General features: G+C 40.7%; 1 protein-coding gene across 1 annotated transcript in view; it reads left to right on the top strand.

Annotated features, from left to right (window-relative positions):
- SOX5 (SRY-box transcription factor 5) overlaps positions 1-27,966 on the top strand; it is a 1,010,028-nt gene that overhangs the window by 507,990 nt on the left and 474,072 nt on the right. Inside the window, exon 4 of the mRNA XM_070946983.1 lies at positions 17,632-17,758. Coding sequence (XP_070803084.1) covers positions 17,633-17,758 — 126 coding nt within the window. The 5' untranslated portion in view covers position 17,632. The remainder of the gene's footprint in view (positions 1-17,631; positions 17,759-27,966) is intronic.

Raw genomic sequence — 27,966 nt, forward strand, 5'->3', positions numbered from 1 at the left:
TTTTCGCTGCAGCTGTTAATCAAACCACTACAGACATTAAGTGGGACATCACATGAACACAATTTGTGACCATCCCTACTGGTTTACCCATTGACTTTTCATCGATGATGATAATAACAATACAAAATTATCTGATTTCTTTATGTGTAGTCTCTATGAAATCACTTCTGCCTAAATTGTAGGACATGTCAGGAAGGTGAAATAAATATTAGATTGGCTAAGGACAGCTAGGTTAATCATGGATAACTGTTAATGAATGTCAATGGATATAGTGACAGTTTAGTTATCTCAATATTACTCTATATAAAGGTTCCAAAAAATTGAAATGCATACTAAGAAATGATAAAATACTATCATACTTCCTAAAACTGGTGGAGTTTTGGTATAACCCTTAAACATATTTAAACATAAATCTAATTCAATTTTACTATACTTGCTTTGTGTTTTAGGGCCATTCATTTACCATCCTTTGTACTTTTTATTAAATAGGGTATATCTGCTCAAAATTAATTAGGATTATTTATTTTTTTATTATCGATTTATACATGCCGCATATCTCACTATCCAAAGCAGCTACGTTTAAGTTTACAACCTTAGATTTTTCAAACACGTTAGAAGCTTCTTTCTCTACCAAATACCAGATTGAGACCAGATTAAAATCTTATGCTTAAATATTGATGCTTTTTGAGTTGGTATTTTGCTGCCTATAATATTTAATTCTCCAAAATAGATGCTTGTAAATGTATACGCAAATGTTGTCCTCAAGACATATGTAGAAATGTACACATTTGTAAAATATGCATTAAAATATGTCACTCTGCTCTGTTTCTCTAAAATAAGCATATCGACACCTTTAAAACGTGCCTAAATGTTAAACAGTGTTGTGCAATACAAAACAAGTGTTCAGGATAGAACTTGTGTTTGTTGTTAAGATGTTGGTGATTATACATACATTAAACAACACAGTTCAGAGCATGAATGTCGCACATTTTCATGTTAGAGGGATTCCTCCAGAATTAAATTTGTAATATTTAAATGCACTTTTGCTTGTTTACAAAAAGCCTCGTTTAAGGGAAAAAAAGGTATGGTTTTAAAATAATATAGAATATTATTTTGATATGGCATATCTGGGGAAAACAGAGGGAAGAAGAGGGTCTAGTCAAAATTTCATATTTGCAATAAGTATTAATGGATTCTTGTCTGTAGATACAAAGAAAACTTCGAAGGCTGATGTTGGTGGGCTAGAAAACTATGGCCCATTGCAAAAAAAAAAATTGAACTTGAGTTTGGAAGAGCTCTGATTGTTAATGGGAGTTGAAATTATTGCTCTATCTGTGCTTCATATGGACTTTAATGCACACCGTAAGATGACACCAGCATGCAATTAAATTTCAAGGGTTTAAAACAGCTTCCCCTGCAAAGGATTTGTTGCAATTTGGCAACAGTTCAGTTCTGTTAGAGTTGATAGTTGCAAACATTTGTGGATCTTCTTGTTAAATGGAGGAACATTTGTGTCTCAAAATAGCCAGTATATTGGAGGGAAGAAGTCCAGTCAATTGTTATAGTTAGGACCTTATTCTCTTGCCCTGAAAGTCAAATTTCTTGTGAGAAGTCCATTCCCTTCCCATCTTCATTGAAACCCCCCCCCCCCCATAAAAACTAACCATAACCATGGTCCAACAGGAATAATTTGTTCATACCGCTGTTTCATATCTTCATCAAAGAAACCGAGCATCATATATTATTTTTTTTTTAGAAAAAAAAGAACAGATTAACACTAAAAACACTGATCTGGGATGACAGTAGTATGGGCAGAGCCAGGAGGTGGAGTTAAGAAAGGAATTCACCTGGAGTCTTTACATTCCCACAAACATCTAAACCATCTTGAACCCTGTTAACTGTTATCTAGCACCAATTTAGTGGTGACTGTTAGCTGAGTAAATTCCTGTGTATAGACATGAGCAATAAATCAGCTTAAGTGGAACTTAACACGTGATCCTGATTCTTTGCAGCTGACAAGGATGCATCCCATCTATGCAGACTCATAGCATGTTTTTCCCACCAGATGTCTGCTTTCTGTGACTTTGTGGTTGGTACAATAGAAGATGTCCCATTACATGTAAGATGGATATACATGAGGGTCATATTATGACTAGAGGTTCCCTCCCTGTAATCTATATACACCAGTCCCAAGATCTATTTGAATCAACAGTATATATCTCTGACAGAGAGTGAGTCAGACTCTTCTTCATGTCTTTGAGAAGAGATTATGCAAGTAGATTTTAACAATATGAGCAGTTTGACAGTATCCAAGGCAAATTATGTATGTTTTCATGTGATGTTTCTTTTGTTGTGGATTCTATGTGTAAATAGCAGTCATCATAATAAAAAGAACGGAGGTATCCCTGCCTTTAAAAAAAGGTAGAAGAATGATATTATAATGGAAACTTAATACAAATAAGTGTCCTAGGATAATGTTGCAGGATCCAATCTGGGTCGGTCACTGGGATCAGAGGTTTTGTATTCCAAGCTTTCGGACTCATGCTGGAGCCAAGATTGGCTCCAGCATGAGTCTGAAAGCTTGGAATACAAAACCTCTGGTCCCAGTGACCGACCCAGATTGGATCCTGAAACTTTAATAAATTATGAAATTACTTAGCTGCTTTGATCAGTGGAAAGACAATTCTGAAAATGTTCCACAGCTGGTATCTTGGCTAACTTCAATGTGACTCCTATTGAATACACTTCCTGGGAAGTATGTTCAGCCTCCGTATAGTACTCCCAATATTTAGTTAAATCATAAAATAAATAAAATAAGATATAAATCCCAAAACCAAATCTTTCCCCAAGATCGTAACTTGTTATTGATTGGAATGCTATTTTATTGATTTTGATTTTAGTTTTTTTCCCCCTTAACTTTGATTTTAATGCTATTAGTTCTGACATTATGTATCCCCATTAGCATTACTTTCAGTGTGGTCTGTTTGGTTATTTAGCCTAAAACCGAAATGTGGAGATGCAAATTCACTAATGAATTGAAAAACTAAATAAAAAGAAGTCGTCCCAGCAGGAGACCAGGAGTTGGAAAGAAACAGAGAGAAGTCCTGATATCAAGCTTTAATGAAAGCAAGGGATGAACGTTGCAGTTTTAATTCAGAACCAGCCAAGCAGAAGCCCTGTGTATGGTAAAAGTTACTGATAGGGCTTAGCTTTTGCAACTTGTCAACAATAACCACTTCCTGCTGCTTCCAGATTTGTGCTGATGGAAATCTATTGTCTTTGACATGCTGTGGTCCTTCTGAAATGCTTCCTAGGGTTGCAGCCATGATTGCATCCCTAAGACATTTCTGTTATGACAGCTGTTTAAATGTTGGTGGTTACTAGAAGCTGATATTTTTTTTTTTTTTGAGCAACCAAAGAGTAACCTGGAATTATATCATGAGCTGGAAATCATATGCTCACTTCCGGCATTAAACCAACAAAGCAGATGCCAGTTGTCATCTCTTCACATTCTTAAGCTCCGGAACTTTCTTTCTGCTTTTGCCAGTGATTAAATGTTTTGATCATGAGGCTGTGTGGATGAAAGAGTTGGCTACATATTTGAAACTAGCCAAAAAAAAAAAAAAAAAGTCCCAATTCTCCATTCACCTGTCTAAGGTAATTCTGTGAATTTCAAATTTAAGCTTGGATCTTAAATTATGAAGATTTACTTCCAATATATTGAATTTTAGATGTTGGGGATATGTTTGTAATGTTTTGTTTCACCAAATATTAAATCTAGGTAATATTGATTTTATTTATTATTTATTTATTTAATTTTTACCCTGCCCATCTTCTATTAAGCAACTGTGGGCAGATTACAGCATGATAAAAACCATATAAAATATTAAAATGGTAAATATAATATATTGAATAATAAAAATTATTACATATGAGCTATCAGATATTGGTGGATTCCTTCCAGAAAAATAAGGAATAGGTTATTTGTAAAGTATACATCTCCATATCTATCTATCTATCTATCTATCTATCTATCTATCTATCTATTTATCTATCTATCTATCTATCATCTATTTACATTTTCTCTTTATTCTGCTCAAGGCAGAAATATATAATTTCAGGTGGATTCTACCTAATGGTCTGTTAAAAGCCATCTCAGATATATTACATGTTAGTTAACATGTAACTAACTAAATGTTTGTCAACTATTAAGTGCTATTTCAGGCCAGGTGCCAAATAGAATCAAACATGAACTGTCTCCATATCAAATACTGAAATTAAATATTGTCAGATGTCAAGTACATATCTCAGAAATGTGATTAATGTTTAGTAAATATTTCATAGTATCTGGAAATTATTCAGAATCCAGCTTTATTGAAGAAAATTTCAAACATAATTTTTCAGAGCAAATCTGTTTTTTACTTCTTTTGACTTAGCTATAAATTGTATATTGCACTGAAGAAGAAATATATGTTCTTTAAGGTAAAACATACTATTTTCCTCTTTTTAAGGCAATAAATATAAAAGGGAGCTCCACCTAGAATCATATACTATTTGCAAAACGGCAATCTTATTATTTTCCCCTTTATATAATAATAATCTGTTTGACATGAGCATTCAAAGACCTTCTCTGGGATCTTTTAAGTAGCGTAAATTTTTGTATAAAGTGTTTTAATTTAAAATAAAGCAATTGAAATGTTAGATGTTGCAAAACAGCAGCAAGATCTCCCCCCCCCACACACACACACATATTGGCCTGACAAGCGTTTTCAGAAAATAAAAACCAGAGGTTTTGTGGGCATATTTGCTTGGGAAAAAATAAACAACATTAAGTAAAATATGGGACAGGAAATATTTTGGGGTAGGATCTAGGAGAGATAAAAAGAAAGCAAAGAAGGAGATAAAGCGAAACCTGACCAGAGAATCATTTCTGGAAAATATCCTCCCTCTCTTTATGATAACTATATTATCAATAGAAGAAAATATTGGTAGCTCAGAGTTGAACTGTGGAGTATTGATGCTCTCTGAAGCATTAGTTGTTTTCTTGCAAATGTTTCATTACCCAACTAGCTAACATCATTATTTCTACAAGGGAGTGGAATTACCTAGCACGGATTATGCTACGTAGTTGATAACCATTTTATCAGAATATCCTCAGCATGCAAACATGCTCATTTGAGCAAAATGATTGTATTCCAATGGCCAAACAAATCTCCTAAACAACAATTTGAGCAAACAGTGGGTCTGGTTGCCCTATATTTCTTCATTATTTTTAATTCCCACTACAATCTTCTGATGAATGAGAGTCATCCATAACTCTTTCTTCTTCTCATCAAAGTCATGGCTGAACATTCTGTTGGTGCTCACTATATAACAAACAAAATGGCTATACCTTTTATTCTTTAGTTCCCATTCTTTTTTATTTCATGTCCACTATCCTCCATCAACAGCACCCAAGGGGGTGAGACTTAGTTCATTTGTGGCTACATAGGGATTCTAAGCTGATGCCTCTTTTCACTTTGCCCCCAGGTTCTGCCATTCCTTCTCCTACAAGTTGGCACGAACTCAAGGCTATGAACTGGTCAGATCCAGAAAGATTACTACTATACTGTAGGCAAGACAGTGGATCAACTTATTATTTCTTTTACACAGGGCTCTCCAAACTTGGCAAGTTTAAGACTTGTGGACGTCAACTCCCATGCTGGCCGGGGAATTCTGAAATTTGAAGTGCACAAGTCTTAAACTTGCCAAGTTTGGAGACCCCTGTTTTACACTAAAGCTAGAAATTCCTCCAGCTTCTAGATTATGGGAAAACACATTGAAACCTAGGATGGACACATTTTCTCCTTTTGGGTATGTTCCTTCTGAACCATTCAAGCAGGGCACAAGTGGAAGCACTGGGAACCATTGCCTCAATATAAATTTAATTAATTTAATTCAAAGATAAATCAGATCATATCTAATTTTAGTTCTAGTCTGTTCTGCTTCTACCTACCTTGTAGAGTGTAGTTCCCCTGGCATGCAACTATTGGCTCTCAAATCTGTTCCTGTTCTGACCTAGCCTTCCTTAGAAAGCATAAAACACAACCTTAGTCCCGGCAAACCTCTTTTATTCATAAGGCTGTGAACTATTGTTATTCCTAGTCCGAAAGGCTTCTCAAACAGTCTTTCAGGGGAGTGTTTACAAACACCCACCTTATCTCCCTTGGAATGCTGCCAGAGAACTAACTGCCACACACAGGGCAACGCCAAACTTAGCACAAAGTCAAACAGAACTTTTCCACTGACCAGATGAACTAATTGCTTCCTGCAAAAGCTCACTTTTATATCTTATGGGAGGGGCCAATCATCTCCAAGCCTTACTCCCAAGTCGACCCTGTTTTCTTAATTATTCCTGTCTTTTGGCAGCTCTGTGCATGTGCACACTGGGAACAGGCTCACACTGTGTTCTGTCCCCGTCTCACACACGCATACAAACAGTCAGCCAGGGGTTAGATAAAACTTGCAGACAATAAATTCCTTCGATAACAGGATTGGCAGCAACCCAGTAGCTGCTTGCCAAGAACTTTACTCACAGAGGGAGGTGTTCCTCCTCCGTCAGATAAACCAAAACAAATACACAAAGTCAAAGAATTGTCAAGTCCAGTCTGTATTAAATCCAAGGCAGGCAGATAACGTAGTTTCAGAGATACAATGCGACTCGCTAGTTGTTTAGTTTTGTCCGTCACAGAGCCTGAATGGCCACCACACCCCCTTTTATCCCTTGTGGGGTGTGGTCCAGTGACTCAGCTTAATCTCTGGCACACCTCCTTTTCTGCTGTGTGCGCTTGTCTCTCCGCCGCTGGGGTGGATCCAGCCAAGACTTATTTCCGTCACTGTCCAACTGTGACTGTTTGGAGATACCTGGCTCCTGGCCAATCTCTTCTCCCTCGGGAGACACCTGAGTCATTGCCAGAGAGGAGGGTCCTGGAGAGAGAGGCCTGGCCAACTCCTCTCCTTCACCTTCGGAGTCTTCTCCCTCCGATAAGACAGGCTCGGGGGTCGGAGTCACAACACACTGTTCTTTTGCCTCGCTGATGTCAGACTCCGGAGGCAGCAAAGAACTATCAGATGGCCTTGGCCTCCTCTCTGCCTCCAACGCAGAGCTGCATTGTCCGAGCCTTTCCCGGACTCCAGGACTCCACGTTCCTCCCCAAATCTCCTCCCTGTCCAAAACTGCTGCCAGCTCTGCTGACCGCTGGCAGGTCACAACAGTTCCCCATTTTTGACTAATCATTGATCTTAGAATCTCAGAATAGGAGAATCCCTCTTTTCCCAGTGTGGATTCTGGAATCATTGCTGTCCCTGAGCTGCCTCTCTTAATATACCACATTTGTACCCTTTTGAGTTGTGCATTTGGAACATCTGTTCCCATCTTCTCTTCCCTCCCATCCTCACAACTGTGGGACATGCACCTTGACTTCTTCTAAGCAATGTTTTGGCAACTGCTGTCAACATAATTCACTTTGATTTTCATTTACTCGAGCTTGAGTGCTAAGCTCGCTTAATTGAAACTAAATTGCACGAGAGGAGGGTTTAAGGTGGCTTTTTCCCGGATGCTGGTTGGCGAAGACTTTCCTTGTTCAAAATGTAGTTAAACATGCCATAGTTTTCCTTTTACAGTTATTTTTTTTCAGTCTTTTTTCCCCCTTTCCCCCTAATAACATGCATGTGTATGAAAAAGGGGGGATGATTGATGTGTTCGGAGAAAGTAATAATTAACAGATTATTATGTTTCAGAATGATTGACAGCTGAAAGCTAATTTTTATTTATTTAGTCTCATGATTTCTTTTTAACAGTAACAAATGAGAGTTTGGAATTTTTTGAGGAATACTCTTTATTATGTTTCTTTTTCTATTAAAAAAAAAAATTACAATTGAGCTAAATGAGTGGGAGTTAGACATTTTAGCCTGCCAAGGAAGCAACTGTTGAATATTTGTCTTCTAATTAATGGACTACTTTGGGAGTCGGTGTCCACCTAGATCAGTGTTTCTCAACTTTGGTAGCTTGAAGATGGGTGGACTTCAACTCCCAGAATTCCCCAGCCCAACTCTGGGAGTTGAAGTCCACCCATCTTCAAGCTTCCAAGGTTGAGAAACACTGACCTAGATGTATCCTAGTACCTAGTACCATTTGTTAGGAACACTAAATGGGTGAAATCCAAATTTAGTCCTACTCAGAGTAGACCTACAAAAATGAATGATAGATAAATGAGTTTTGGATAATTTAAATTTCAACAAATAACTTTGGTAGGCTTTGGAACACTTTTATATTTAGTCCTTAAGCCAAGTTCACACAATCCACTCAACCCAGATGATTGCATTTGCACAACCTATTAACTTTTATTTATTTTGGCTTACTATGTCGTGTGACCTTCATTTATATGATTAAGCTAAGATTCTGGAGACTCTACTGAAGATGTGTTTGTTTCAGTATTAAGTTAAGTGTGGTGTAAGAACAATGTAAAACAATGATAGTACGTGTCGAAAGATATATCAAATATGAATTTATGCCCATGTGTGAATAGTGTATACACATTGCTTTGAAGATATTGGTGAAAGATCAAGCAGCGGCATTCATGTAACTCACAGAGGGTGTTTATTATTAATCTCGGTTAATTTTTTCAGCCCATTTGTTTAGTTTGTGCTATTAGTTTATGCTTGGTTAATTTTTCAGCCCATTTATGGTTTATGCTCAGTTTATGATTTTTATATGGTATATAGAAAGTGAGATGATTTAGTTAAGTTCAGTCTGTTGTGTGAATCCAATCAGTGACCTATGTATAATCTGAAATATTCTTAAAATGGCCTGGTGGCTCAGCAGACTGATAGCATTGTGATTAACACCAGCTGTCTGCAATTACTGTAAGTTCGAATCTCACCAGGCTGAGGCCGGCATATAAATCAAATTAAAAAAATAAAAAATAAAGGCTAAGTTTTTCTCCATTTTTCTGCAAAAAAATAAATCTATAAAATTTTGTTTGTTTGTTTTCCTGTTGCACATGTTATTCTACCAAATCTGACCATCACATGGTTTCCCTGCACCCTTCTCCAATTTTCAAGCTGATTTGGGCCACCCACTTTTATTCTCTGCAACACAGATGCCTCTTTCTGTCCCCTAAATCTCTGTCCTGCTCTTTTTCTTTTTGAAGACCAGTGGAAGTCAATAATGGGTAATCTATCCAGTGGTACGATTGTTCAGTAAATTAAACAAAAGAGATGTGCTAAACTAACTGCCACTCAGCTGCACTGGATGACCCCGAATTCGAACATTCGAGCAATAGAGGAACGACATATCTTTCATTAATGTTGAATGTGCAATGCTGGTCCTGTGTAGAATTCTAAGATGAAGACTGTGCCATTTAAAAAGCTGAACTTCAAAAAAGCTGGTGGAAAACCCAGGGAGAGTTCATTTTATTCCTGGATATCAAAAATTAGTATATTTAGCTCCGATCAAGCCTCTCAAGGGCTGGTAAGAAAGCAGTTTAGTTTTAGGAGAAGGAGGAGGGAGGTTAAGAACAATTTTTTGAAAAAAAGAAAAGGGGGGGGGGGGGAAAGACATAGAATTTAAACCATCTTGTTATATATCCCATGGACTTGGAACTGTCAAAATGGCAAAGCTTGATGTTTGAATTGAAAAAAAAATGGTTTCTATTTCTGTTGAGATTGTCTGCTCCGAAGTATACCAACTATAATTATCCATAACCATGCAGGCCTGCTTTTAATGCTGTTTTATAATTACAGGTCTTAATGCTAGATTATACAAAATCATTTATAAATAGGCAAATGAGAAGGACTTGGGAGGCTTTGCAAACCTGTAGATTGCAGGAAGGTTATGGCAGATGATGGGATTTTAGCTGCATCTACATATAGATGTGGTGTTAGCCGCGTAATGATTGATGAATCCCTTAATTAATTCCTCAACAAGTTCCAATTTATAACCTCCTATCTTTTCTCTTGGCACATTGGGTGTTTGTCACTTTAACGGACAGGGATAAACCCTGCCTCTCCTTCTCCCCCCCCCTCGCGCCCCCCCCAAAAAAACCCCTTTTGTGGTATTCTTGACATATTTCTGGAGTGTATTTCTTGCTGAAGGAAGCAAGATTAGAGTACACATAATTTTTTGGTCTGAGCAATTGGGGAGGGGGGGAGGATTAATGATCGCTGCACGCGAGCCGACAATTTCTTTTTGTTTTGAATATGAGGTGCTTTGCCGCTGTCATGTTAAGAACAGAAGATGCCAATCAAGTCATCCTAGGCTGAAAGAGCCAAAATTGGAAAGCTACCAATATAGCTTAACAAAGAGGTGTGGGCTCCTTGGTGTTTTCTGAGCTTGGTTCAGGGGTGGGTTCTAATTTTTTTTACTACCGGTTCTGTGGGCGTGGCTTATTTTGTGGGTGTGGCTTGGAGGTCACGTGACTAGGTGGGCGTGGCTAGCTGGTCAGAGTCATTTCTAGAAGGTCCTCGCACTTACGACCAGTCCTCACACTTACGACCCGACTCATTTGTTTGCTTTTAACACTAATCAGCTGTAGGGCGGTCCTTTGAAGCCCCTCGGCAAGAGTTTAAACAGTTTTTTTCCTTCTAGTCATCAGCTGGGACTCAGGAGGCAGCAATAGATTGGGGGTGGGACCAAATAAAAGGTAAGAATAACGTGGGTGGGTGGGAGGGCGAGGGGGGGAGAACCGATTCGGTGACGTCATATCATCACCGCTACCAGCTCGGCCGAACCGGACCGAACCGGGAAGAACCCACCACTGGCTTGGTTGTTTTCATGCAGACGTTTCATTATCCAACTAAGTAACACGATCAATGCTAGGGGTCTAGTACTGATGATGTTGCTTAGCTGGGTAATGAAACATCTGCAAGAAAACAGCCATGCTCAGATAGCACCAAGGAAACCCCAAAGTTCAGCCCTGAGCTACAGATATTTTCTTCCGTTAGTAACAGAGGGGTGTACACTTACAAGCCATTCTCCTTGCAAACTCCACTGCCATTAATGGGGACTTTACAGATGCAGAGTTACACCATTTATTTTAGTTCACTTTTACTGGGTGGGTGGGGGTTGGGGGGGTATTTTTGGAGCCTTTATGTCTCAAGCTTGCACAGCTTCTATCTGCCAAATTAAAAGCAACTCGGTTCTTTGCAGGCAACTAATTGGGGGACAATATTTCTGTTTCTGCCAAATTCGTTGAATTAATTAGAAGATAAAACTTAAAGTTAGAATAGAATAAGCAGGAAGGGGTCTTGGAGGTCTTCTAGTCCAACCCCCTGCTCAAGCAGGAGAACCTGCACCATTTTAGACAAGTGACTGTCTAGACCAGGGGTGTCAAACTCGCGGCCCGCAGGCCGGATGCATCACATGCTGGCCACGCCTATACCCGGTTTAGCGAAGAAGAAAAAAGTCAAGATACATCATGTGACGCCGTCGTGACAACATGAGTTTGACACCCCTGATCTATGTTTTCTTAAAAACATCCAGTGATGGAGCGTCCATGATTTCTGAAGGCAAGCTGTTCAGGGGTGGGTTTTACTTACCTTTACTACCGGTTCGAAATGGGCTGCGCACGCTCTTCTGCACATGCGCAGAAGCATTCTGATGACGGGGTCGGTGGGTGGAGTCTCCCGCTGGTTTTACTGCCGGTTCTATAGAACCAGTTGTCAGCACTTCAAGCTGCATTTTACTCTAGTGCTGACATAAGAAGGAGAAGCGGAGGCGTCTGGAAAGGGACGTTTGACTTTTCACCTACTTATTTTCCCTGGTGATAATATCCCCTAGGAGATGGGATGGGAGGGGGGAAATTCCTTTGAGCTGGAGCAGTAGATTAGGGGTAGAGTGACTTGGAAGATGGCCAATGAGTGCAGGGGAATGGGGAACGGAAAGGGAGGGTTTTGGGTCTGGAAGTCAGTGTTGGCTTCGATGGAGTCGGAGTTAGAATGTCATGCTCAATAAATGGGAGTTTTTATCAAAGACTTTGTTTGAAATGCAATTTATTTGAGACGACCTCGAAACCTGACACCAGTCTGAACCAGGGGCAACCCACCACTGAAGCTGTTCCTCTTCGTGGGTAGAAGTTTGTATGCAGCTTGGTAGGTGGGACCCATGATGTTATTAATGTAACTAATGGTTATAGGTAGTCCTCAACTTACAGCCATTCATTTAGTGACCATTTGAAGTTACAACAGCACTGAAACAAATGACTTAAGCCATTTCTCACGCTTATAACCTTTGCAACATCTACATGGTCATGTGTTCAAAATTCAGACTCTGGGCAACTCACATGTATTTATAATCCCAGGATCATGTGATCACTTTTTTGTGACCTCCTGACAAGCAAAGTCAGTGGGGAAGGCAGATTCACTTCACAACCATGTAACTAACTTAACAACTGCATTGATTCACTTAACAACTGTGGCAAGAAAGGTTGTAAAATGGAGCAACTCAGTTAACAACTGTCTTGCTTAGCAACAAAAATGTTGGGCTCATTTGTGATTGTAAATTAAGGACTATCTGTATATCGTTAGTGTAAATTATTTTTTTCCACACTGGTGGCTGCACTCCCTAAAGTGGATGGAATTCAGACAGTCAAGTGAGTGAGGCCATATGAAAACCTAGATTTATACAAACTATTTGTTTTCCTGCATGCATTTTTCTGTTGTGATGGTTCAGTAAAGAACAGTAGGCAAACAGCTCCATTTGTCTATGTATATTATTCAGGTGAGAATGAATTGAATGGAAACAAAACAAGAAGGATACCTTTCCTTTTCTTTAGCTGATCTCCCTTTTAACTAACTCCTTGTATTCAGAATTCAAGTTGTAATCTGTATTTTATTATTGTCAATCATCCTGAATGCCACTTTTGATGGAAATGAGGGATGTAAATTTAATAAATAGTATCTTGTCGTATCTTCGCCCCAGGCTGCTGATCTCATCATCAATCCATCTTCTACTTTGAAACAAATTGCTGTGCTAAAAAACGCTTCTAGTTTACCATTATCATTCCTGTTTCATGGGGGAAAAAATGCTTTTGATGTTATTTCATTGTTTTGCTTCTAAACAACATAGCATTTGGTTCTGAAGGGTTCTTTTACTTATTGCTTGGCTTGAAGCAGTATAAGGATAATTGAAGATAAATTGTAATAAAACAAAGGTAGCCGTTTTTGGCAAAAGAAATATTAAACACAGATGGACGATGAATGCCCAACAAATAGAGCAATGTCCCTCTTTTAAATAGCTGAGCATCACTTTTTATAGGTCCCTTTTGTAAAAAAAAAAAAAAAAACACTTATCTGCTGTGTTGGCAACTGTCCAATGCACAGTGGGTGCTATGGTTGTTGTTCTTGAGTCGCTAAGTCATGTCCAAATATTTGTGACCCAATGGATGACAGCACAACAGAACCCCTGTCCTCCACTGTCTCACGGATTTTGTCCAAATTCATGTTCATTGCGTTGATGAAACTATCTAACCATCTCATCCTCTGCTGTCCCTTTCTCCTTTTTGCCTTCAATCTTTCCTGACATCAGAGTCTTTTCCAGGAGTGAAATCCAGCAGGTTCTGACAGGTTCTGGAGAACCGGTAGCGGAAATTTTGAGTAGTTCGGAGAACCGGCAAATACCACTTCTGGCTGGTCCCAGAGTGGGGTGGGAATGGAGATTTTGCAATATCCTTCCCCCAGGAGTGGGGAGGGAATGGGCATTTTGCAGTATCCTTCCCCTGGAGTGGGGCGGGAATGGAGATTTTGCAGTATCCTTCCCCTGCCATGCCCACCAAGCCATGCCCACAGAACCAGTAGTAAAAAAAAAATGAATTTCACCATTGGTCTTTTCCCTTGGGGTTGTTTTACTAACCTGAGGGTTTTTTGAGGGGGTGGGGGGGATAGAAACACCTGATTTCCTCTCATGAGGTTTTTGTTTTGTTTTGTTTTGAAAATGCTAGATTTTAGGACTGTGTGATCTAAAACAGTGACTTGGAGCCTGTAGCACCTTTCTAGAACTCTTTAAAGCAGCTGCATCTTTATGGAATAGTGGATGCTTTAAGCAGTTGAATGTTTTGAGTGCTTTGTTTCCAGACCGACATGCTCTAAAGGATTTTTTCAGAGTCAAATCCTGAGTCCTACTAGACTTTGATTTATTTCCCCCAATATTCAATGCCTCCTTCCCTTACTTAAAGCAATTTATGCTTTTTCCCAGGGTCATATGTCACATTTATTAGTTTTAGATGTTTATGTATATTACTCAATTTCATATTTACATTGGAAATTCTGATCAAAATGGCTAAATTAGAAAAAGAAGGGCAATTCCTCACCCATTCAGACAGAACTGAGATACACAAACATCAAACTTACAAACAAAACTTTATTTGAAAAATTTATTTTCTAAAGTTTCTTTAAGTTTCTTTTAGAAGCTATCGTTAACAGTCAGAGATTGCAATCTCTCATGTTATTTTTCTATCCCATTTATCTTCACATACTTCAGTGTGGCACAAAAGTACTTTATTTAAGTACTTGTTGTAAATTATAAAGTTATAAACCAGGAGTCTTCAGTATGGTATCATCTAGATGGATTGGTCTTCATCTTCTATAATTCTAAATCAATCTGGCAAAAAGGTTTAAAGACCAAGAATTTGAAGGTCACTAGATTGGAGTGTCCTAAATATTCTTTCTATTTTTGTGTGGATCTGCCCATCATATGAGTTCATCATTAAAGCTGTTCTTTCAATTCCAGCTCCTTTTATGCTAAAACTTTGTCCTGCTTTTAGTTTCAATTTTTACACTGACACACACTGCTGCTACGTAAATTACACTTTGCTCAAGGTAGAGGAGATAACAGCAGACAAGGAATGCAAATCAAAACAGTCTTTGAAGGAAGATTGCCCAAATGGTTTGGCTTTTAACTGGAGAGTGCAGAAAAATAGTCAAAATTCAGTCCAAAATTCCAAAAGTCAGGTCAGGCTTGTCAGACAATCCAGAGGTCAGAATTTCACAAGCAGAGCCCCTACAAACATCAAGCAGGAGCTGAAGATCAGAAAGTTCCTTTCAACAAGGGATCATGGGGCAAGCTGCATTAATCAAGACATTTACTCCCTTGCTTGGCAAGGAGCCTCATGGAACATCTCTATTCTGTCTTCCTCTTTACTCAGTAGGCATGGGGGATGGGAGGTCCAACATCCTCCTCAACTGCTCATGCGGGGCCTATGTTTGATCAGCCTCAGGTGATTCTTGGCTTTGTATCTCCTGAGGCTGACATTCCACAAGTTTTGCTGAAGTACTTTCTTCACATTCAGAATCAGCCCCTGAATCTTGGGCCATGAGAGACTTGATCCTAGTTAGGAAACACATGGTATCCCATATCTATAGGGATTCTCAGTCATCCAGGTCATGATTGTCCCAGAGGTACTTTTTCAAAAGACAAGTGGACTTTGTTTTTCCTTGAAGACGTTTAACTTCTCAACCAGAAGCTTTGTCAGTTCTTCTTCATTTCTCATCCAGAAGCTTCTTTGGATCTTCAGTTCAGAATGGAAGAAGCTTCTTGGATGAGAAACAAAACAGCTTCAAGGAAAAACAGAATCCAGTTGCCTTTTGAAAAAGCATCTTTGGGACATGGTACTCCAGTTGTCATTGAATTACCACGCCCAACACCCCTTACTATTGGCCATGCATAGCGAGACTAGGAGACACAGCTCAAAGGTTCCTTCCTTCCTTCTGAGCTAAAAATAGGACCTTCTCTAGTAGCAATAGTGCTGTCAATATTATCTTTCCGATTTCTTGGCTCCATCTGTTCTATCTCCTTGTATCCTTAATGACAAATTAATATGCATCTGCTCTTAGCTGCTGTCTGTCTTTCTGACTCTTTTCTTTCTGTTCTGTTATTTAATTTTGTAAGTTATTGGTTTGACTTCTTTCATTATCTCTGGTACTTTGGATTGTTTAATTTGTGGCTGTAAGTACCTCAAGCGATGGATTAAAAGTATGTTTAAAAATGATGAAGTCTCTGCCCATATAGTTCCTTCATTGTTTATGAATCACAGGATTTGTGTAGGGGAATGATTTTCTTATCTCTTCATCCTGCCCTGTGAAATTTGAGAGGTGATACTTCTGTTGAACGAACAAATGGTTGTGCATTTACAATAGGGGCCGGGTCCTTGGTTGTTTTGCTATTTTATAAACTTTTATTAAACTGTTACAAAGAACTTAAAACAAACATAATTAATAAAAAGGGAAGGAAGGAAGGAAGGAAGGAAGGAAGGAAGGAAGGGCAAAAATGAAGAAGAAAAGAATAAGGAAAAGTAGAAAGAAGGAACTTCCAATTTCCCTTATACCAAACATAAGTATAATTATGCAATTATCTCTTCCTCTTGGTCATTTTGATATGAGTTTTGCCAAAGGGGTTGTTCATCTCTTAATTTTATTCATTAATAATAATAATAATAATTTTATTTCTATACCGCCCTTCTCCCGAAGGACTCAGGGCGGTGTACAGCCTATTTAAAAACACAAGACAAAACAACGATTAAAATTTAAAATGATTAAATTCGGCTCAATTTAAAACCCCAGAAATTTAAAATACCCCAATTTAAAATTATTATATTGACAGCCCTGCCTGGCGGAACAACAGGGTCTTCAGTGCGCAGCGAAACACCCGGAGGTCGGAGATCTTACGTATTTCCGGGGGCAGTTCATTCCACAGGGCTGGGGCTCCCACAGAGAAGGCCCTCCCCCTGGGTGTCGCCAGCCGACATAACTTGGCCGATGGCACCCTGAGGAGACCCTCTCTGTGGGAGCGGACTGGTCATTCATTTTTGTATCCCACTTTTATTATTTTTACAAAAAACTCAAGGCAGCGAACATATTCAACACACCTTCCTCCTCCTACGTTCTAACCTGGTGCCTTAACTACTAGACCAAACTGCCTTATTGAAGCTAGTTTGCTTAACTAATTGTTGGCCAAACTGCTGAATTTCTGACGCTGAGCTAAAAAGGCAGTGTTGGTCATTCTTTATTGATAACTCTTGTGTCGGTACTAGCCTTGAGCGATAGGGATAGTCCTCCTGCTGAGTCAAACAAATAAGTTTCCACTGAACCGACAAAATCTCAAGAAGGTGTAATTTGGGCCAGTGCTTCTACTAACTTCGAGGAGACAAAAGAAAAAAGTTTGAGCTTTGTTGCCTTTCTGTCAAATCAACACCAAAAATCTGTTCCATTCTTCTCATTTTGCAAACTCCTTCAGAGTTCTAAAATAGAGGGGTTATTTCTCTGCCTCCCCACCACTAATGCACAAAATAGAATTGCATTTCATTATGTGGCGTTCTTAGGTACTTTTTCTTCCCACCTCCTTGAATGTGTTTTAAGAGACCAGCATTCAAGAGAGTGCTATATTAGTGCATTATTCCGACAACAAACAGGCACTGTTCTGTTGCTACCTGCTTGGCCATTGTTCTCCGTTGTGTGTGCTTTGCAGTGGTATTTGGATGGCTTCCTGCCCTCGGCTAGCACAAAAAGGCATTTCTGTTACAATGGCCCCTAACCACACAATGACGGCATTAAGGATTTATGTGGAGGTTTCATTATTTTCCCCTCTTTTGTTCCTTGTAGGATGTCTTCCAAGCAACCAGCTTCTCCGTATGGGGAAGCAGATGGAGAGGTAGCCATGGTGACAGGCAGACAGAAAGTGGAAGAGGAAGAGAGTGGCGGCCTCCCAGCCTTTCACCTTCCTTTGCATGTGAGTTTTCCCAACAAGCCTTATTTTGAGGAATTTCAGCCAGTTTCTCTGCTGACGCGAGAGCCTTGCGGCCTTAGGACTCCTACCTCTCAGCAAAACACAATGGTAGGTCTCCTCCAGACTCTATTGTGCTTTTGCGTTGCCTTCGCACATTCCCCCTTGGCATCTAAAGATCAGTCCCTTTGCCACTGGCGTGGATGGAACTTCTCACAATAATGAGAAAACTCTGACCCGTTTCCATCAGGGATGAAAACACCATCTTGTTGGGTTCCAGGTCTCTCCAGTTGCATCCTGTTTTAGATAGCCATCACGACATGAAATGTTCAAATCGTTATTATTTTGTTTTATTTATTTATTATTATTTTTTCTGCCAATCACCTCCCCTACAAAGTGACTCTGGGCAGCTATTATTATTATCATTCCCTTGGTAGAAATAAAAATTGCATGTGTCTTGTCTACTTCTCAAGTATGAAGTGGCCGCATAGAATTCTTGTCCACAGTCTGGTCCAAATAAATGTGGAAATGTAGAAATTAGGGCACACTTTATATGTTAGTAATTCATGTATTAGATTTTTTTTTTTCTTCCCCAGATGCCTTCTTCTTTTATATGATGTTTTCATTTCTATTTATTTCAGTAGATACCAGATTTGGTATCCCCATCTAACTAACAAACAAGCTTTCGGTAAACCTGAAGTTTGCAAATGTATACAGATCCACCACCACCCCTTTTTTGGGGGGTAGTTCTGCCTCAGAATGAAAGAGGGGGGGGAACCTACAAAACAAATAAGCTAGAATATAGGTGTCAAACTCAAGGCTCGGGAGCCGGATCCTGCCCGCGGGGTGCTTAGATCTGGCCCACATGGCCACCCTGGAAACAGTGAAGGACCAGCCCGCAGTGCAGGGGTGAAATCTACTTACCTTCCTTACTGGTTTGGAAGTGCACGCGCCGCATGCGCACGCTCACTTCCCCTGCATGCGCACACATGTCACATGCACACGCAGACCCTCTGCACATGTGCAAAACCTTCTGCGCATGCACAGAGGGTAAAAAACACATTACTTCCTGGTTAAAACCAGGAAGTAACAACACCCGGATGGATGGGCGGAGCCTCACGCCACCATCGCTATCAGTTTTCCGAACCACCTGCCACAATCGCTACCGGATCGCCCAATCCGGTCAGAACCAGGAGGATTTCACCCCTGCCACAGTGCCTCTGCCAGCGAAAATGGAGCTTGGGAGGCCCACAGGCGGCCGTCCTGAGTTCCATCTTTGTTGGCAGAAGGTTGCAGGAGACTGTTGCAGCCAAAGATGGAGCTCGGGAGCCCGTTTTCAACTGGCAGAACGCTCGAGCCATCGCAGGCACCACCAACATGAGTGACATCAAGCTGGCCACACCCACCCTGGCCAGGCCCACCCCAGCCCTCAAAGGTCAAACACAACCCTGATGCAGCCCTCAATGTAATCACCCAATTTGACACCCCTGAGCTAGAAGTAAAAGAGAATATAGAATATAGTCTTACCGTTAACAAAGAGGGAAAATTGTGCTTAGTTTGTATATTCATACAGACCTACTTCATGCTACTTACTATGCACAAATCCCATTTCTCTGATTTTTATGCAGAATTGATCCCATTTTAAAATTTTGTGCATTAGGGAAAAGTAGATAGCAAAATGTCGATACATTTCTGAAAACCATGCACAAGGATGCATTATAATTTAGGAGAAATGTTTTCAAAAAAATTCCGACTTCTGGCAGACTAGCTACAGAAATGTTCACATATATCAAAGAAATGCAAGGTTTTTTGTTTTGTTTTTTAAAGAAGACACTATAAATTCATACAGAAATAGGTTAAATTATATTTAAGAAAGGAGAATAGGAAACTCTGGGAAACCAACTAACAGATTCATCAATTGCTACTGATTGCAGAAATCCAGGGATTTGCAGATAGAATCATAGTTTGTTGGGGAGAATTGTGTAACAGATAACCTTAAATGCCAACATGTTGTCGTAGATTCCCCTTTTCAGTATCCAAGGGCATCACTTCCCACTTTGATCTTTTATCAGCCGTGATCTTGTGGTGCTCTTGCTTCAAAAGTTGGCCGTATGAAACAGTGGCAGGAATACCTGGCAACCTTTTAAAAAAATCCCTGACCGATATTCTTGGTGGCTAAACTTTACATAGAAATGTCATTCTGGTTTGCAACTGATCCCAAACTGTAGTCCAGCCAATTTGCTTTCTTCCCCAAAAGTATTTAAAAACAGGAAATAGGAGATGCTGATCATGATCTTGAACCAGACAATTCACTTAGTTATCCTAAAGATACAATCACTGGTAAAGTCATAACTGAAAGGATTGATCAAAATGTTTGGTGCCCTGGACTAGTGTCCATTGTATTCAAGTGGAGAGTTTTGGAGATAACTAGTTTGAATTAGTTGTGGTGATAGAGCATGAAAAATTCAGATGGTAAGCCATGTTATTATTTTTTTAAATTCATTTTCACAAGTTTATTATTTTGGGAGCCAATTTGGTCTAGTTACAGCACCAGACTAGAAAGCAGGAGAGCACAAGTTCAAGTCCCACCTTAGGCATGAAAGCTGCCTGAGTGAGTTTGAGCCAGTTACTCTCTCTCACCCCAACCTACCCCACAAGATGGTTGTTGTTGGGAAAATAGGTGGAAGAAGTATTCATTTATTAATCATATTTCTATGCCGCCCACTCTCCGAGGACTCTGGGTGGCTTACAACAATCGACAGTATACTAAATAGCATATTGCGCCCAACAATCTGGGTCCTCATTTTACCCACCTCAGAAGAATGGAAGGCTGAATCAACCTTGAGCCGGTGAGATTTGATCTGCTGATCTGCTGAACTAGCAGTCAGCTAAAGTAGCTGCAGTACTGCACTCTAACCACTGCGCCACCTCGGCTCTATTGTGTTGTGTTTGTTGTCTTGAGTTACTTCTAAAAGTAATAAAGGTGATACTGTAGGTAGATGGATGGATGGATGGATGGATGGATGGATAGATAGATAGATAGATAGATAGATAGATAGATAGATAGATAGATAGATTCCTCGACTTACAGCCACAATTGAGCCCAAAATTTCTATTGCTAAGCGAAATGTTTGTTAAATGAAATTTGTCCCATTATATAACCTTGCTTGCCACAGTTGTTAGGTGAATCACTGCAGTTGGTAAATTAATAACACGGTTGATAAGTGAATCTGGCTTCTCCATTGATTTTGCTTGTCAGGAGATCTCAAAAGGTGATTACATGGCCCCGGGACACTGCAACCATCATAAATATGAGTCAGTTACCAACCATCCGAATTTTGATCACGTGGCCATGGGGATGTTGCAACGGTTGCAGGTTTAAAAAATGATCATAAATCACTTTTTTTCAGTGCCCTTGTAACTTTAAATAGTCACGAAATGAACTGTTGTAAGTTGAAAACTACCCGCCCCTCTCCAATATAGGGAGTACCAACATGTCAATTCTTTATTTGTCTTTTATTTCTTCTTTACATTAAAATATTAAATATCCCCTTTCTTTCTCTCTTGCCTTCTTCCACTCTGCCAACGCCTTTTTATAACACCTTGTTTCTGTCCTCTGTTTTCTATACGCAAGGAATTAAACCACGCTGTGTGTCATTTTCGCAACTAATGTGGTGTGCTAATAATCTTTCTCCGTGAAGTATCTTTCGAGAAGTATCCCCTGCCTGATGGCTAAGGATATGTTTGGGAGGGAATATACGCATCGGCAGTAATTTCACCTCGAAAAGAGGAAACCCAAACAGTCAAAGAATATCGTCAACCCCTTAATATCTACGCTCATGATTGGTCTGTTGGGTTTCCATTGCAAGCATTTGTAGTCTCCTCCTCCTCTTCCTCCTCCTTTCCTCGTGATAGTTTCAGAATAATAAAAGTTTGCGAGGAGAAACACAAGAGGGGGAGACTACATTTTGAATCAGGATGGAGCCTTGTTTTAACATTTCTAAAGGAAACAAAGGGAGAAGCGAAGGGCATATGTGGGAGAAAGCCAGATAACGCTTCCCTCCCATTCATTCATTGTCTTGAACGAGAATCTACCAAAAACCCAAACTCGATCAAGCAGAAAGGGCTGAAATTTAAAACAGTTTATAGATAGAGGAGAAAGCAACATGGTCAGATTCATTGATCCATGGATAGGGCTTTGGAGTATTAAGTTCTCAAAACTTGGCTTCAATCTCTGTCCATTCAACTATTGTAGTGTTAAATCAGGCTGGCCGTTTCTTCATTTTGACATTGTCCTCATCATTAAACACAAAGGCAGACAGGTCCAACATGGTTTTTTTTTCTCTTGTGGAAATACCTGTACGTATTGAATTCTCAGCAGGTGGTCAGGGGCAGGGCCAAGAAATGTCAGGCCAGGTTAGTTCTCGGGAAGGGAGGCTTCCAGGAAACCTTGGGGCTGGAGGCAAGACTGGGAAATCCCAAAAACATAGCAAGAAGCAACCACTTCTAAGTTGTGCCAGGAAAACTACATGGACATTTATTTATTTTTTTAATGAAATCACCAAGACCTGAACCTGGCTCACGAGGAGACTGATGGTAAGTCCATCCCAACATATTGTACAGGTAGTCCTTGACTTATGACCACAATTGAGGTGATGGTTAAGTAAGTCACATCCAATTTTACAACCTTTCTGCCACAGTTGTTAAGTGAGTCACTGCAGTTGTTAAGTGAAGCATGGAGTCTTTAAGCAAATCCAACTTTCCCCATTGACTTTGCAGTGACTGGGAAGGTTGTAAGTAACAATTATAATGACCCCAGGATGCCTCAAGCATTGCAAATATAGGCCAGATGCTAAGCAACCAAATTTTGATCCCCTGAACAGGGAGATGCTGCATTATTGGTTAATTGAGGACCCAGTTTGTGGGAGCAATAAGCTGACTTTGTATAAATATACAAAAGTATGAAGGCTATTGCTTAGCACATTGTAAGCCGCCCTGAGTCTCCGGAGAAGGGAGGCATATAAATCAAATAATAATAATAAAAAAAAGTGCAGGTATTGGTTGTAAACCAGGGGTGAAATGCTCCCGGTAGCGATGGAGGCAGGTGGTTTGGAGAACCGGTAGCAAAAATTCCTGCCCCCCCCGCATGCCCAGCTGAGCCCAGCTTTTTTTTTTAAACTTTTAAAAGCATTTTTTCTACAACCTCTTCGGCCAAAAAAATGCTTTTAAAAGTAAAAAACAAAAGCCTCTGATGATCGCGGGGCTCAGCTGGGATCGTCAAAGGCTTTTAACAGAAAAAAAGCCTCTGCTGATCAGGCAACTCAGCTGGGATCGTCAAAGGCTTTTGAAAGCATTTTTTTACAACCTCTTCGCTGAAGAGGTTGTAGAAAAATGGTTTTAAAAGTAAAAAAAAAAAAAAAATGGCCACATCCACCCAGTCACATAACCCCCCCCCTACCAAGCCACACCCACAGAACAGGTAGTAACAAATTTTAGATTTCACCACTGTTGTAAACTCCTTTTTTTTTTCAGTGTAGAACCGATGCTTTTCAGTCAGAACTAAAGAAGCTTCTTGGATGAGAAGCGAAACAACTTCAAGGAAAAACAAAGTCCAGTTGCCTTTAAAAAAAAAAAACACCTTTGGAACAACCGTGACCTGGATGACTGAGAATCTCCATAGACATTTTTTTTTAGCGCCCTAACCCTAACTTTGAACGGTCACTAAATGAATGGTTGTAAGTTGAGGACTACCTGTATATAATGATCCCCATGAAATGCATCGCCTACTTCTTTCTTTTCCAGGTTTGAATTTGCCCTTTCCTTAGCAGTGGTCCAAGATTTTCTAGGATATAACGTGCTGAGAACAGATAGGCAAAACAGAGTGAACTATTCCAGGGGTGGGTTTCACTTACTTTTGCTATCAGTTCGCTCGCATGCGCAGGGCGTATTTGATGACGTCCGGGCAGGTGGGCGGAGCCTCCCACTGCTATCGGTTGGCCTGAACCAATCCACCACTGATCTATTCCCATACTACCATGTTTCCCCAAAAATAAGACCCTGTCTTATATTTTTTTTTGAACCCCGAAGTAAGCACTTGGCCTTATTTTCCGGGAGGTCTTATTATTTTGGGGCGTGTGGAGCAAGACGGGACTCCTCTTGCCGTCTTACCCGATTTCCAGCTCTGTGTTTAAATATTTTCGGGGAGGGCTTATTTTCGGGGGGGGAGGCTTATTTTAGCACATGCGTTCAAAAGCCCAATTGGGCTTATTATCAGGGGATGTCTTATTTTCGGGGAAACAGTGTATTCCGCTGCTTGTTTTGGGTTCGGATTGCATCCGAAACATCGCAAACTATTTCTAGCTAAATGCAGGTAGCCCTCAATGTACGACCATAATTGAACGCAAAATTTCCGTTGCTTAAGTGATACAGTTTTTCAGTGAATTTTGTCCTATTTTACCACCTTTCTTGCCGCAGAGATTAAGTGAATTACTGCAGTTATTAAGTTAGCAGCATGGTTGTTAGGTGAGCCTGGCTCACTTAACAACCCTTTGTGTCAGAGGGCCACAAAATCATGTGACCCTGGGATGCTGCAGCTGTCATTAAACAGATGCCAGTTGCCAAGCATCCAAATTTTGATCACGTGACCATGGGGCTGCTACAACAGTCGTAAGTGTGAACAATAGTCATAAGTCACTTTTTTCAATGCCGTTGAAACTTCAAATGGTCACTAAACTGTTGAAAATCAAGGACTACCTGGGTATATATAATTACGATGGGACGATGGAGAGTGCTGTGAACACCAGCTTAATTATTGTGCCAGCTTTAATAATGAGATTTTTTTCCCCCATTGTTTGGGGAAAACCGTCTCCTTCCACTTTAGACAAAAGTGTAATTACTTTTGAACGATGTGGAATGTGATCTGCCTAAATAGCATAGCAGATAGATTTGCAAAAGATTCAGATATGGCTGGCTACAATGCCATATGCGAAGCCCCGGAATAAGGCATAGTTAATACGGAGCATAATTATGCACTTCTGCGTACAGCACATCCATTTATACACACTCACAATTCCACCGTGTCAGCTTGATGTTGTTCCCTTTTGTGAGAGGCAGGCCAGCTTCCCAGAACAATTGAACAGCTAAAATTCAGCAAATAACGGCGCTGTAAAAGTTTGCAATTGTTCTACTTCAATGTCTTCTCCCCCATGCTAAATTGATATTTATCTTATGGTGGAATTACGTTGTTGCAAACATTATTGCTCTAAATGTCATCTGCAGAACAGCATTTGAAAGCTGTTTCCCATACGTATAATTTTAGTCTTGAAAACTGGAGTCTGATATTTCTGCATCGAGTGCGTACACTCACATTGTCTTACAAAATTACTCCAGGGTGTTGCCTGAATAAACAAGACAACCCTTGGGGGTGGGGGGGAGAGAGAGAATGTAGAGATTGTGTAAAGCACACACCTTTTCTTTTTGTACTCTAATTTCACTTTAGCATCAGGCTACCTCCTTTTTCCTGCTCCTGTCCAGCTACCTTTTTACTTTCAGAATAGCCCGTTGAGATTGATTAGGCCAGGGTCTCTGCCATGCTGGTTCAGGAATTCTGGGAGTTGAAAGTCACGTTACAGTGGTTTGGGCAAACTGGTAGTTGCGGTGGTGTGAGACTCTGCCCATCCGCCCGGACGTCATCATGGATGCTCTGTGCATGCACAGAAGCGCCGTGCGCGAGTGCTCATAGTTCCGAACCGGTAGCGAAGGTAAGTGGAACCCATTATTGGTTCACAAGTCTTAAAGAGGCCATCGTTCCCTACCTCTGAATTAGGCAGACTGGAGGAAGAAGACAAAAGCTGCCTTGAGTCTTCGGAGAAAGGCGGCATACAAGTTGAACAAATAAATAAATAATCAATTAAGGACCTCTTGTTGTGGCCCGTCAGTGGCCTGTGCGGATTGTAGCTGATTCCGACAACAAGGAGGCTAGTGTGGTGCTGCGCCATCAGCCTGTGCAGCTGGCGCTCAAGTCAGACAGTGAGGAGGCTGGAGAAGATGTGGTGCCAGAGGCAGGGATTGAGCCAGGGCCTTCAGAATCTCCAGAAGCTCCCTTAAGTGAAGAGGATGAAGAGGAGGAGCCTCTTCTCAATGCACGGGCGCGCAGAGCTGCCAAAAGGCAGGAGTGGCTCCTCAGGAGGAGGTCTCCTCAAGAGTAAGGCTTGGGGCTAACGGGCCACTCCCTTAGCCTATTTAAGGAGGAACGCCGATTGCAGCAAGCTGTAGGGAACAACTTTAGTTCACTCTACTTCGCGTCTGGATTCTCTGCAAAATCGCTTCTGGGCTTTCTACCAACCCTAGTAAGATTGTGATTTCCTTATCTTAGTGTTCTTGTAGGCTGTTAAGAAAGTTTATTAACAGCCTTTGTTTGAAAAAGACTGAGTTATTTTAGTAAATTAAGTTTCGTACAGACTTCGTGAAAGGTTCTGGAGCCTGGAGAGAGAGAAAAACAGGCCTACCGGGCCCACTGTGCCATCATGTGCCAGGAGCAGGGGCGGAATGGGGGGGGTCACATGTATGGGGACAGGGCACATAGAATTATGGGTGTGGGCACACGTGCATGTGACTCCCCCCTCCTCCCTGCTCCTGGCACGCGATGGCAAAAAGGTTAGCCATCACTGCCCTATACCATTTTGGACAAATGCTGTCCACTCTCTTCTTGAAAACCTCCAGTGATGGCGCATTCAACCAGAAGTAAGTCATTATGGGAGTGACAGGGCGCTCCCACGTGACACCTCTCCTGCGTGAGCTGCATTGACTTCCGGTGGACTTCTGGGTGCTCTTCAAGGTGTTGGTGATCACCTTTAAAGCGCTCCATGGCTTAGGGCCGGGATACTTACGGGACCGCCTTCTGCCACCAATTGCCTCCCACCGGCCGGTTCGCTCCCACAGAGAGGGCCTCCTCAAGGTGCCGTCAGCCAGACAATGTCGGCTGGCGACCCCCAGGGGGAGAGCCTTCTCTGTGGTGGCACCTACCCTCTGGAACGATCTACCCCCAGAGATACGAGTGATCCCAGACCTCCGGACTTTTCGTCGGGCCCTAAAAACTTACTTTTTTCAGTTAGCCGGGCTGGCCTGATTTCATGTTGGTTTTAACATTTGATACTGATTTTTAATTGATATGTTTTAAATTATGGGCCAAATTTCATTTAATTATTTTTAATAATTATTTTAACTTTTCTGTACAAATGTTTTTATTCTGGCTGTTCACCACCCTGAGTCCAAAAGGAGAAGGGTGGTATACAAATCTAATAAAAGATAAAGATAAAGATTCCAAATTAATAGTTCTCACTGTTAGGAAATATTTCCTTCTTTCTAGGTTGGATCTCTCTTTAATGATGTTCCACCCATTACTTCTTGTCATGCCCTCAGGTATTTTAGAGAATAGGTTGACCCTCTTATAGATTGACTCAACTGTAACTGCCCCTCAAGTACTGGAAGACAGTTATCATGTCCCCCCTAATTTTTCCTCTCTTTGTTAGGCTAGGGATACCTACTTCCTCAGTCGTTCAGTTTAGCTTCCAGACCTCTTATCATGTTTGTTGCTCTTCTATGGACTCTTTCTAAGGTCTCAATGTCTTTCTTGTATCGTGGTGACCAGAACTGGATGCAGTATTCCAAGTATGGCCTTTTTAGTGCAGTATAAAGCAATATTATCACTTCACGTTATCGTGAAACTACCCTTAATTGGAGTTGAGGGGTTATCCAAGTTTTCCATTTCAGAAAGTTAACAATTTAAGGTCTAATGGAGTGCCTTTTGAATGCAAAACACCCATATGTCTCTTAAGCCAGTGGTGAAATCCAATTTTTTTTTACTACCGGTTCTGTGGGCGTGGCTTGGTGGGCGTGGTTTGGTGGGTGTGGCTGGGGAAGGCTACTGCAAAATCTCCATTCCCTCCCCACTCCTGGGGGAAGGATACTGCAAAATTCCCATTCCCTCCCCACTCCTGGGGGAAGGATACTGCAAAATTCCCATTCCCACCCCACTCTGGGGCCAGCCAGAGGTGGTATTTGCCAGTTCTCCGAATTGCTCAAAATTTCCGCCACCAGTTCTCCAGAACCTGTCAGAACCTGCTGGATTTCACCCCTGTTTTAAGCATAATCCTTCTCATTGTATAATACTGTTACCCCAGATACCAATACTGCCCAGATACCAGTACTGATAT

Source organism: Pituophis catenifer, unplaced genomic scaffold (assembly GCF_029215685.1).
Source record: "Pituophis catenifer annectens isolate HBS135680 unplaced genomic scaffold, rPitCat1.0.hap2 SCAF_7, whole genome shotgun sequence".
NCBI lineage: Eukaryota > Metazoa > Chordata > Lepidosauria > Squamata > Colubridae > Pituophis > Pituophis catenifer.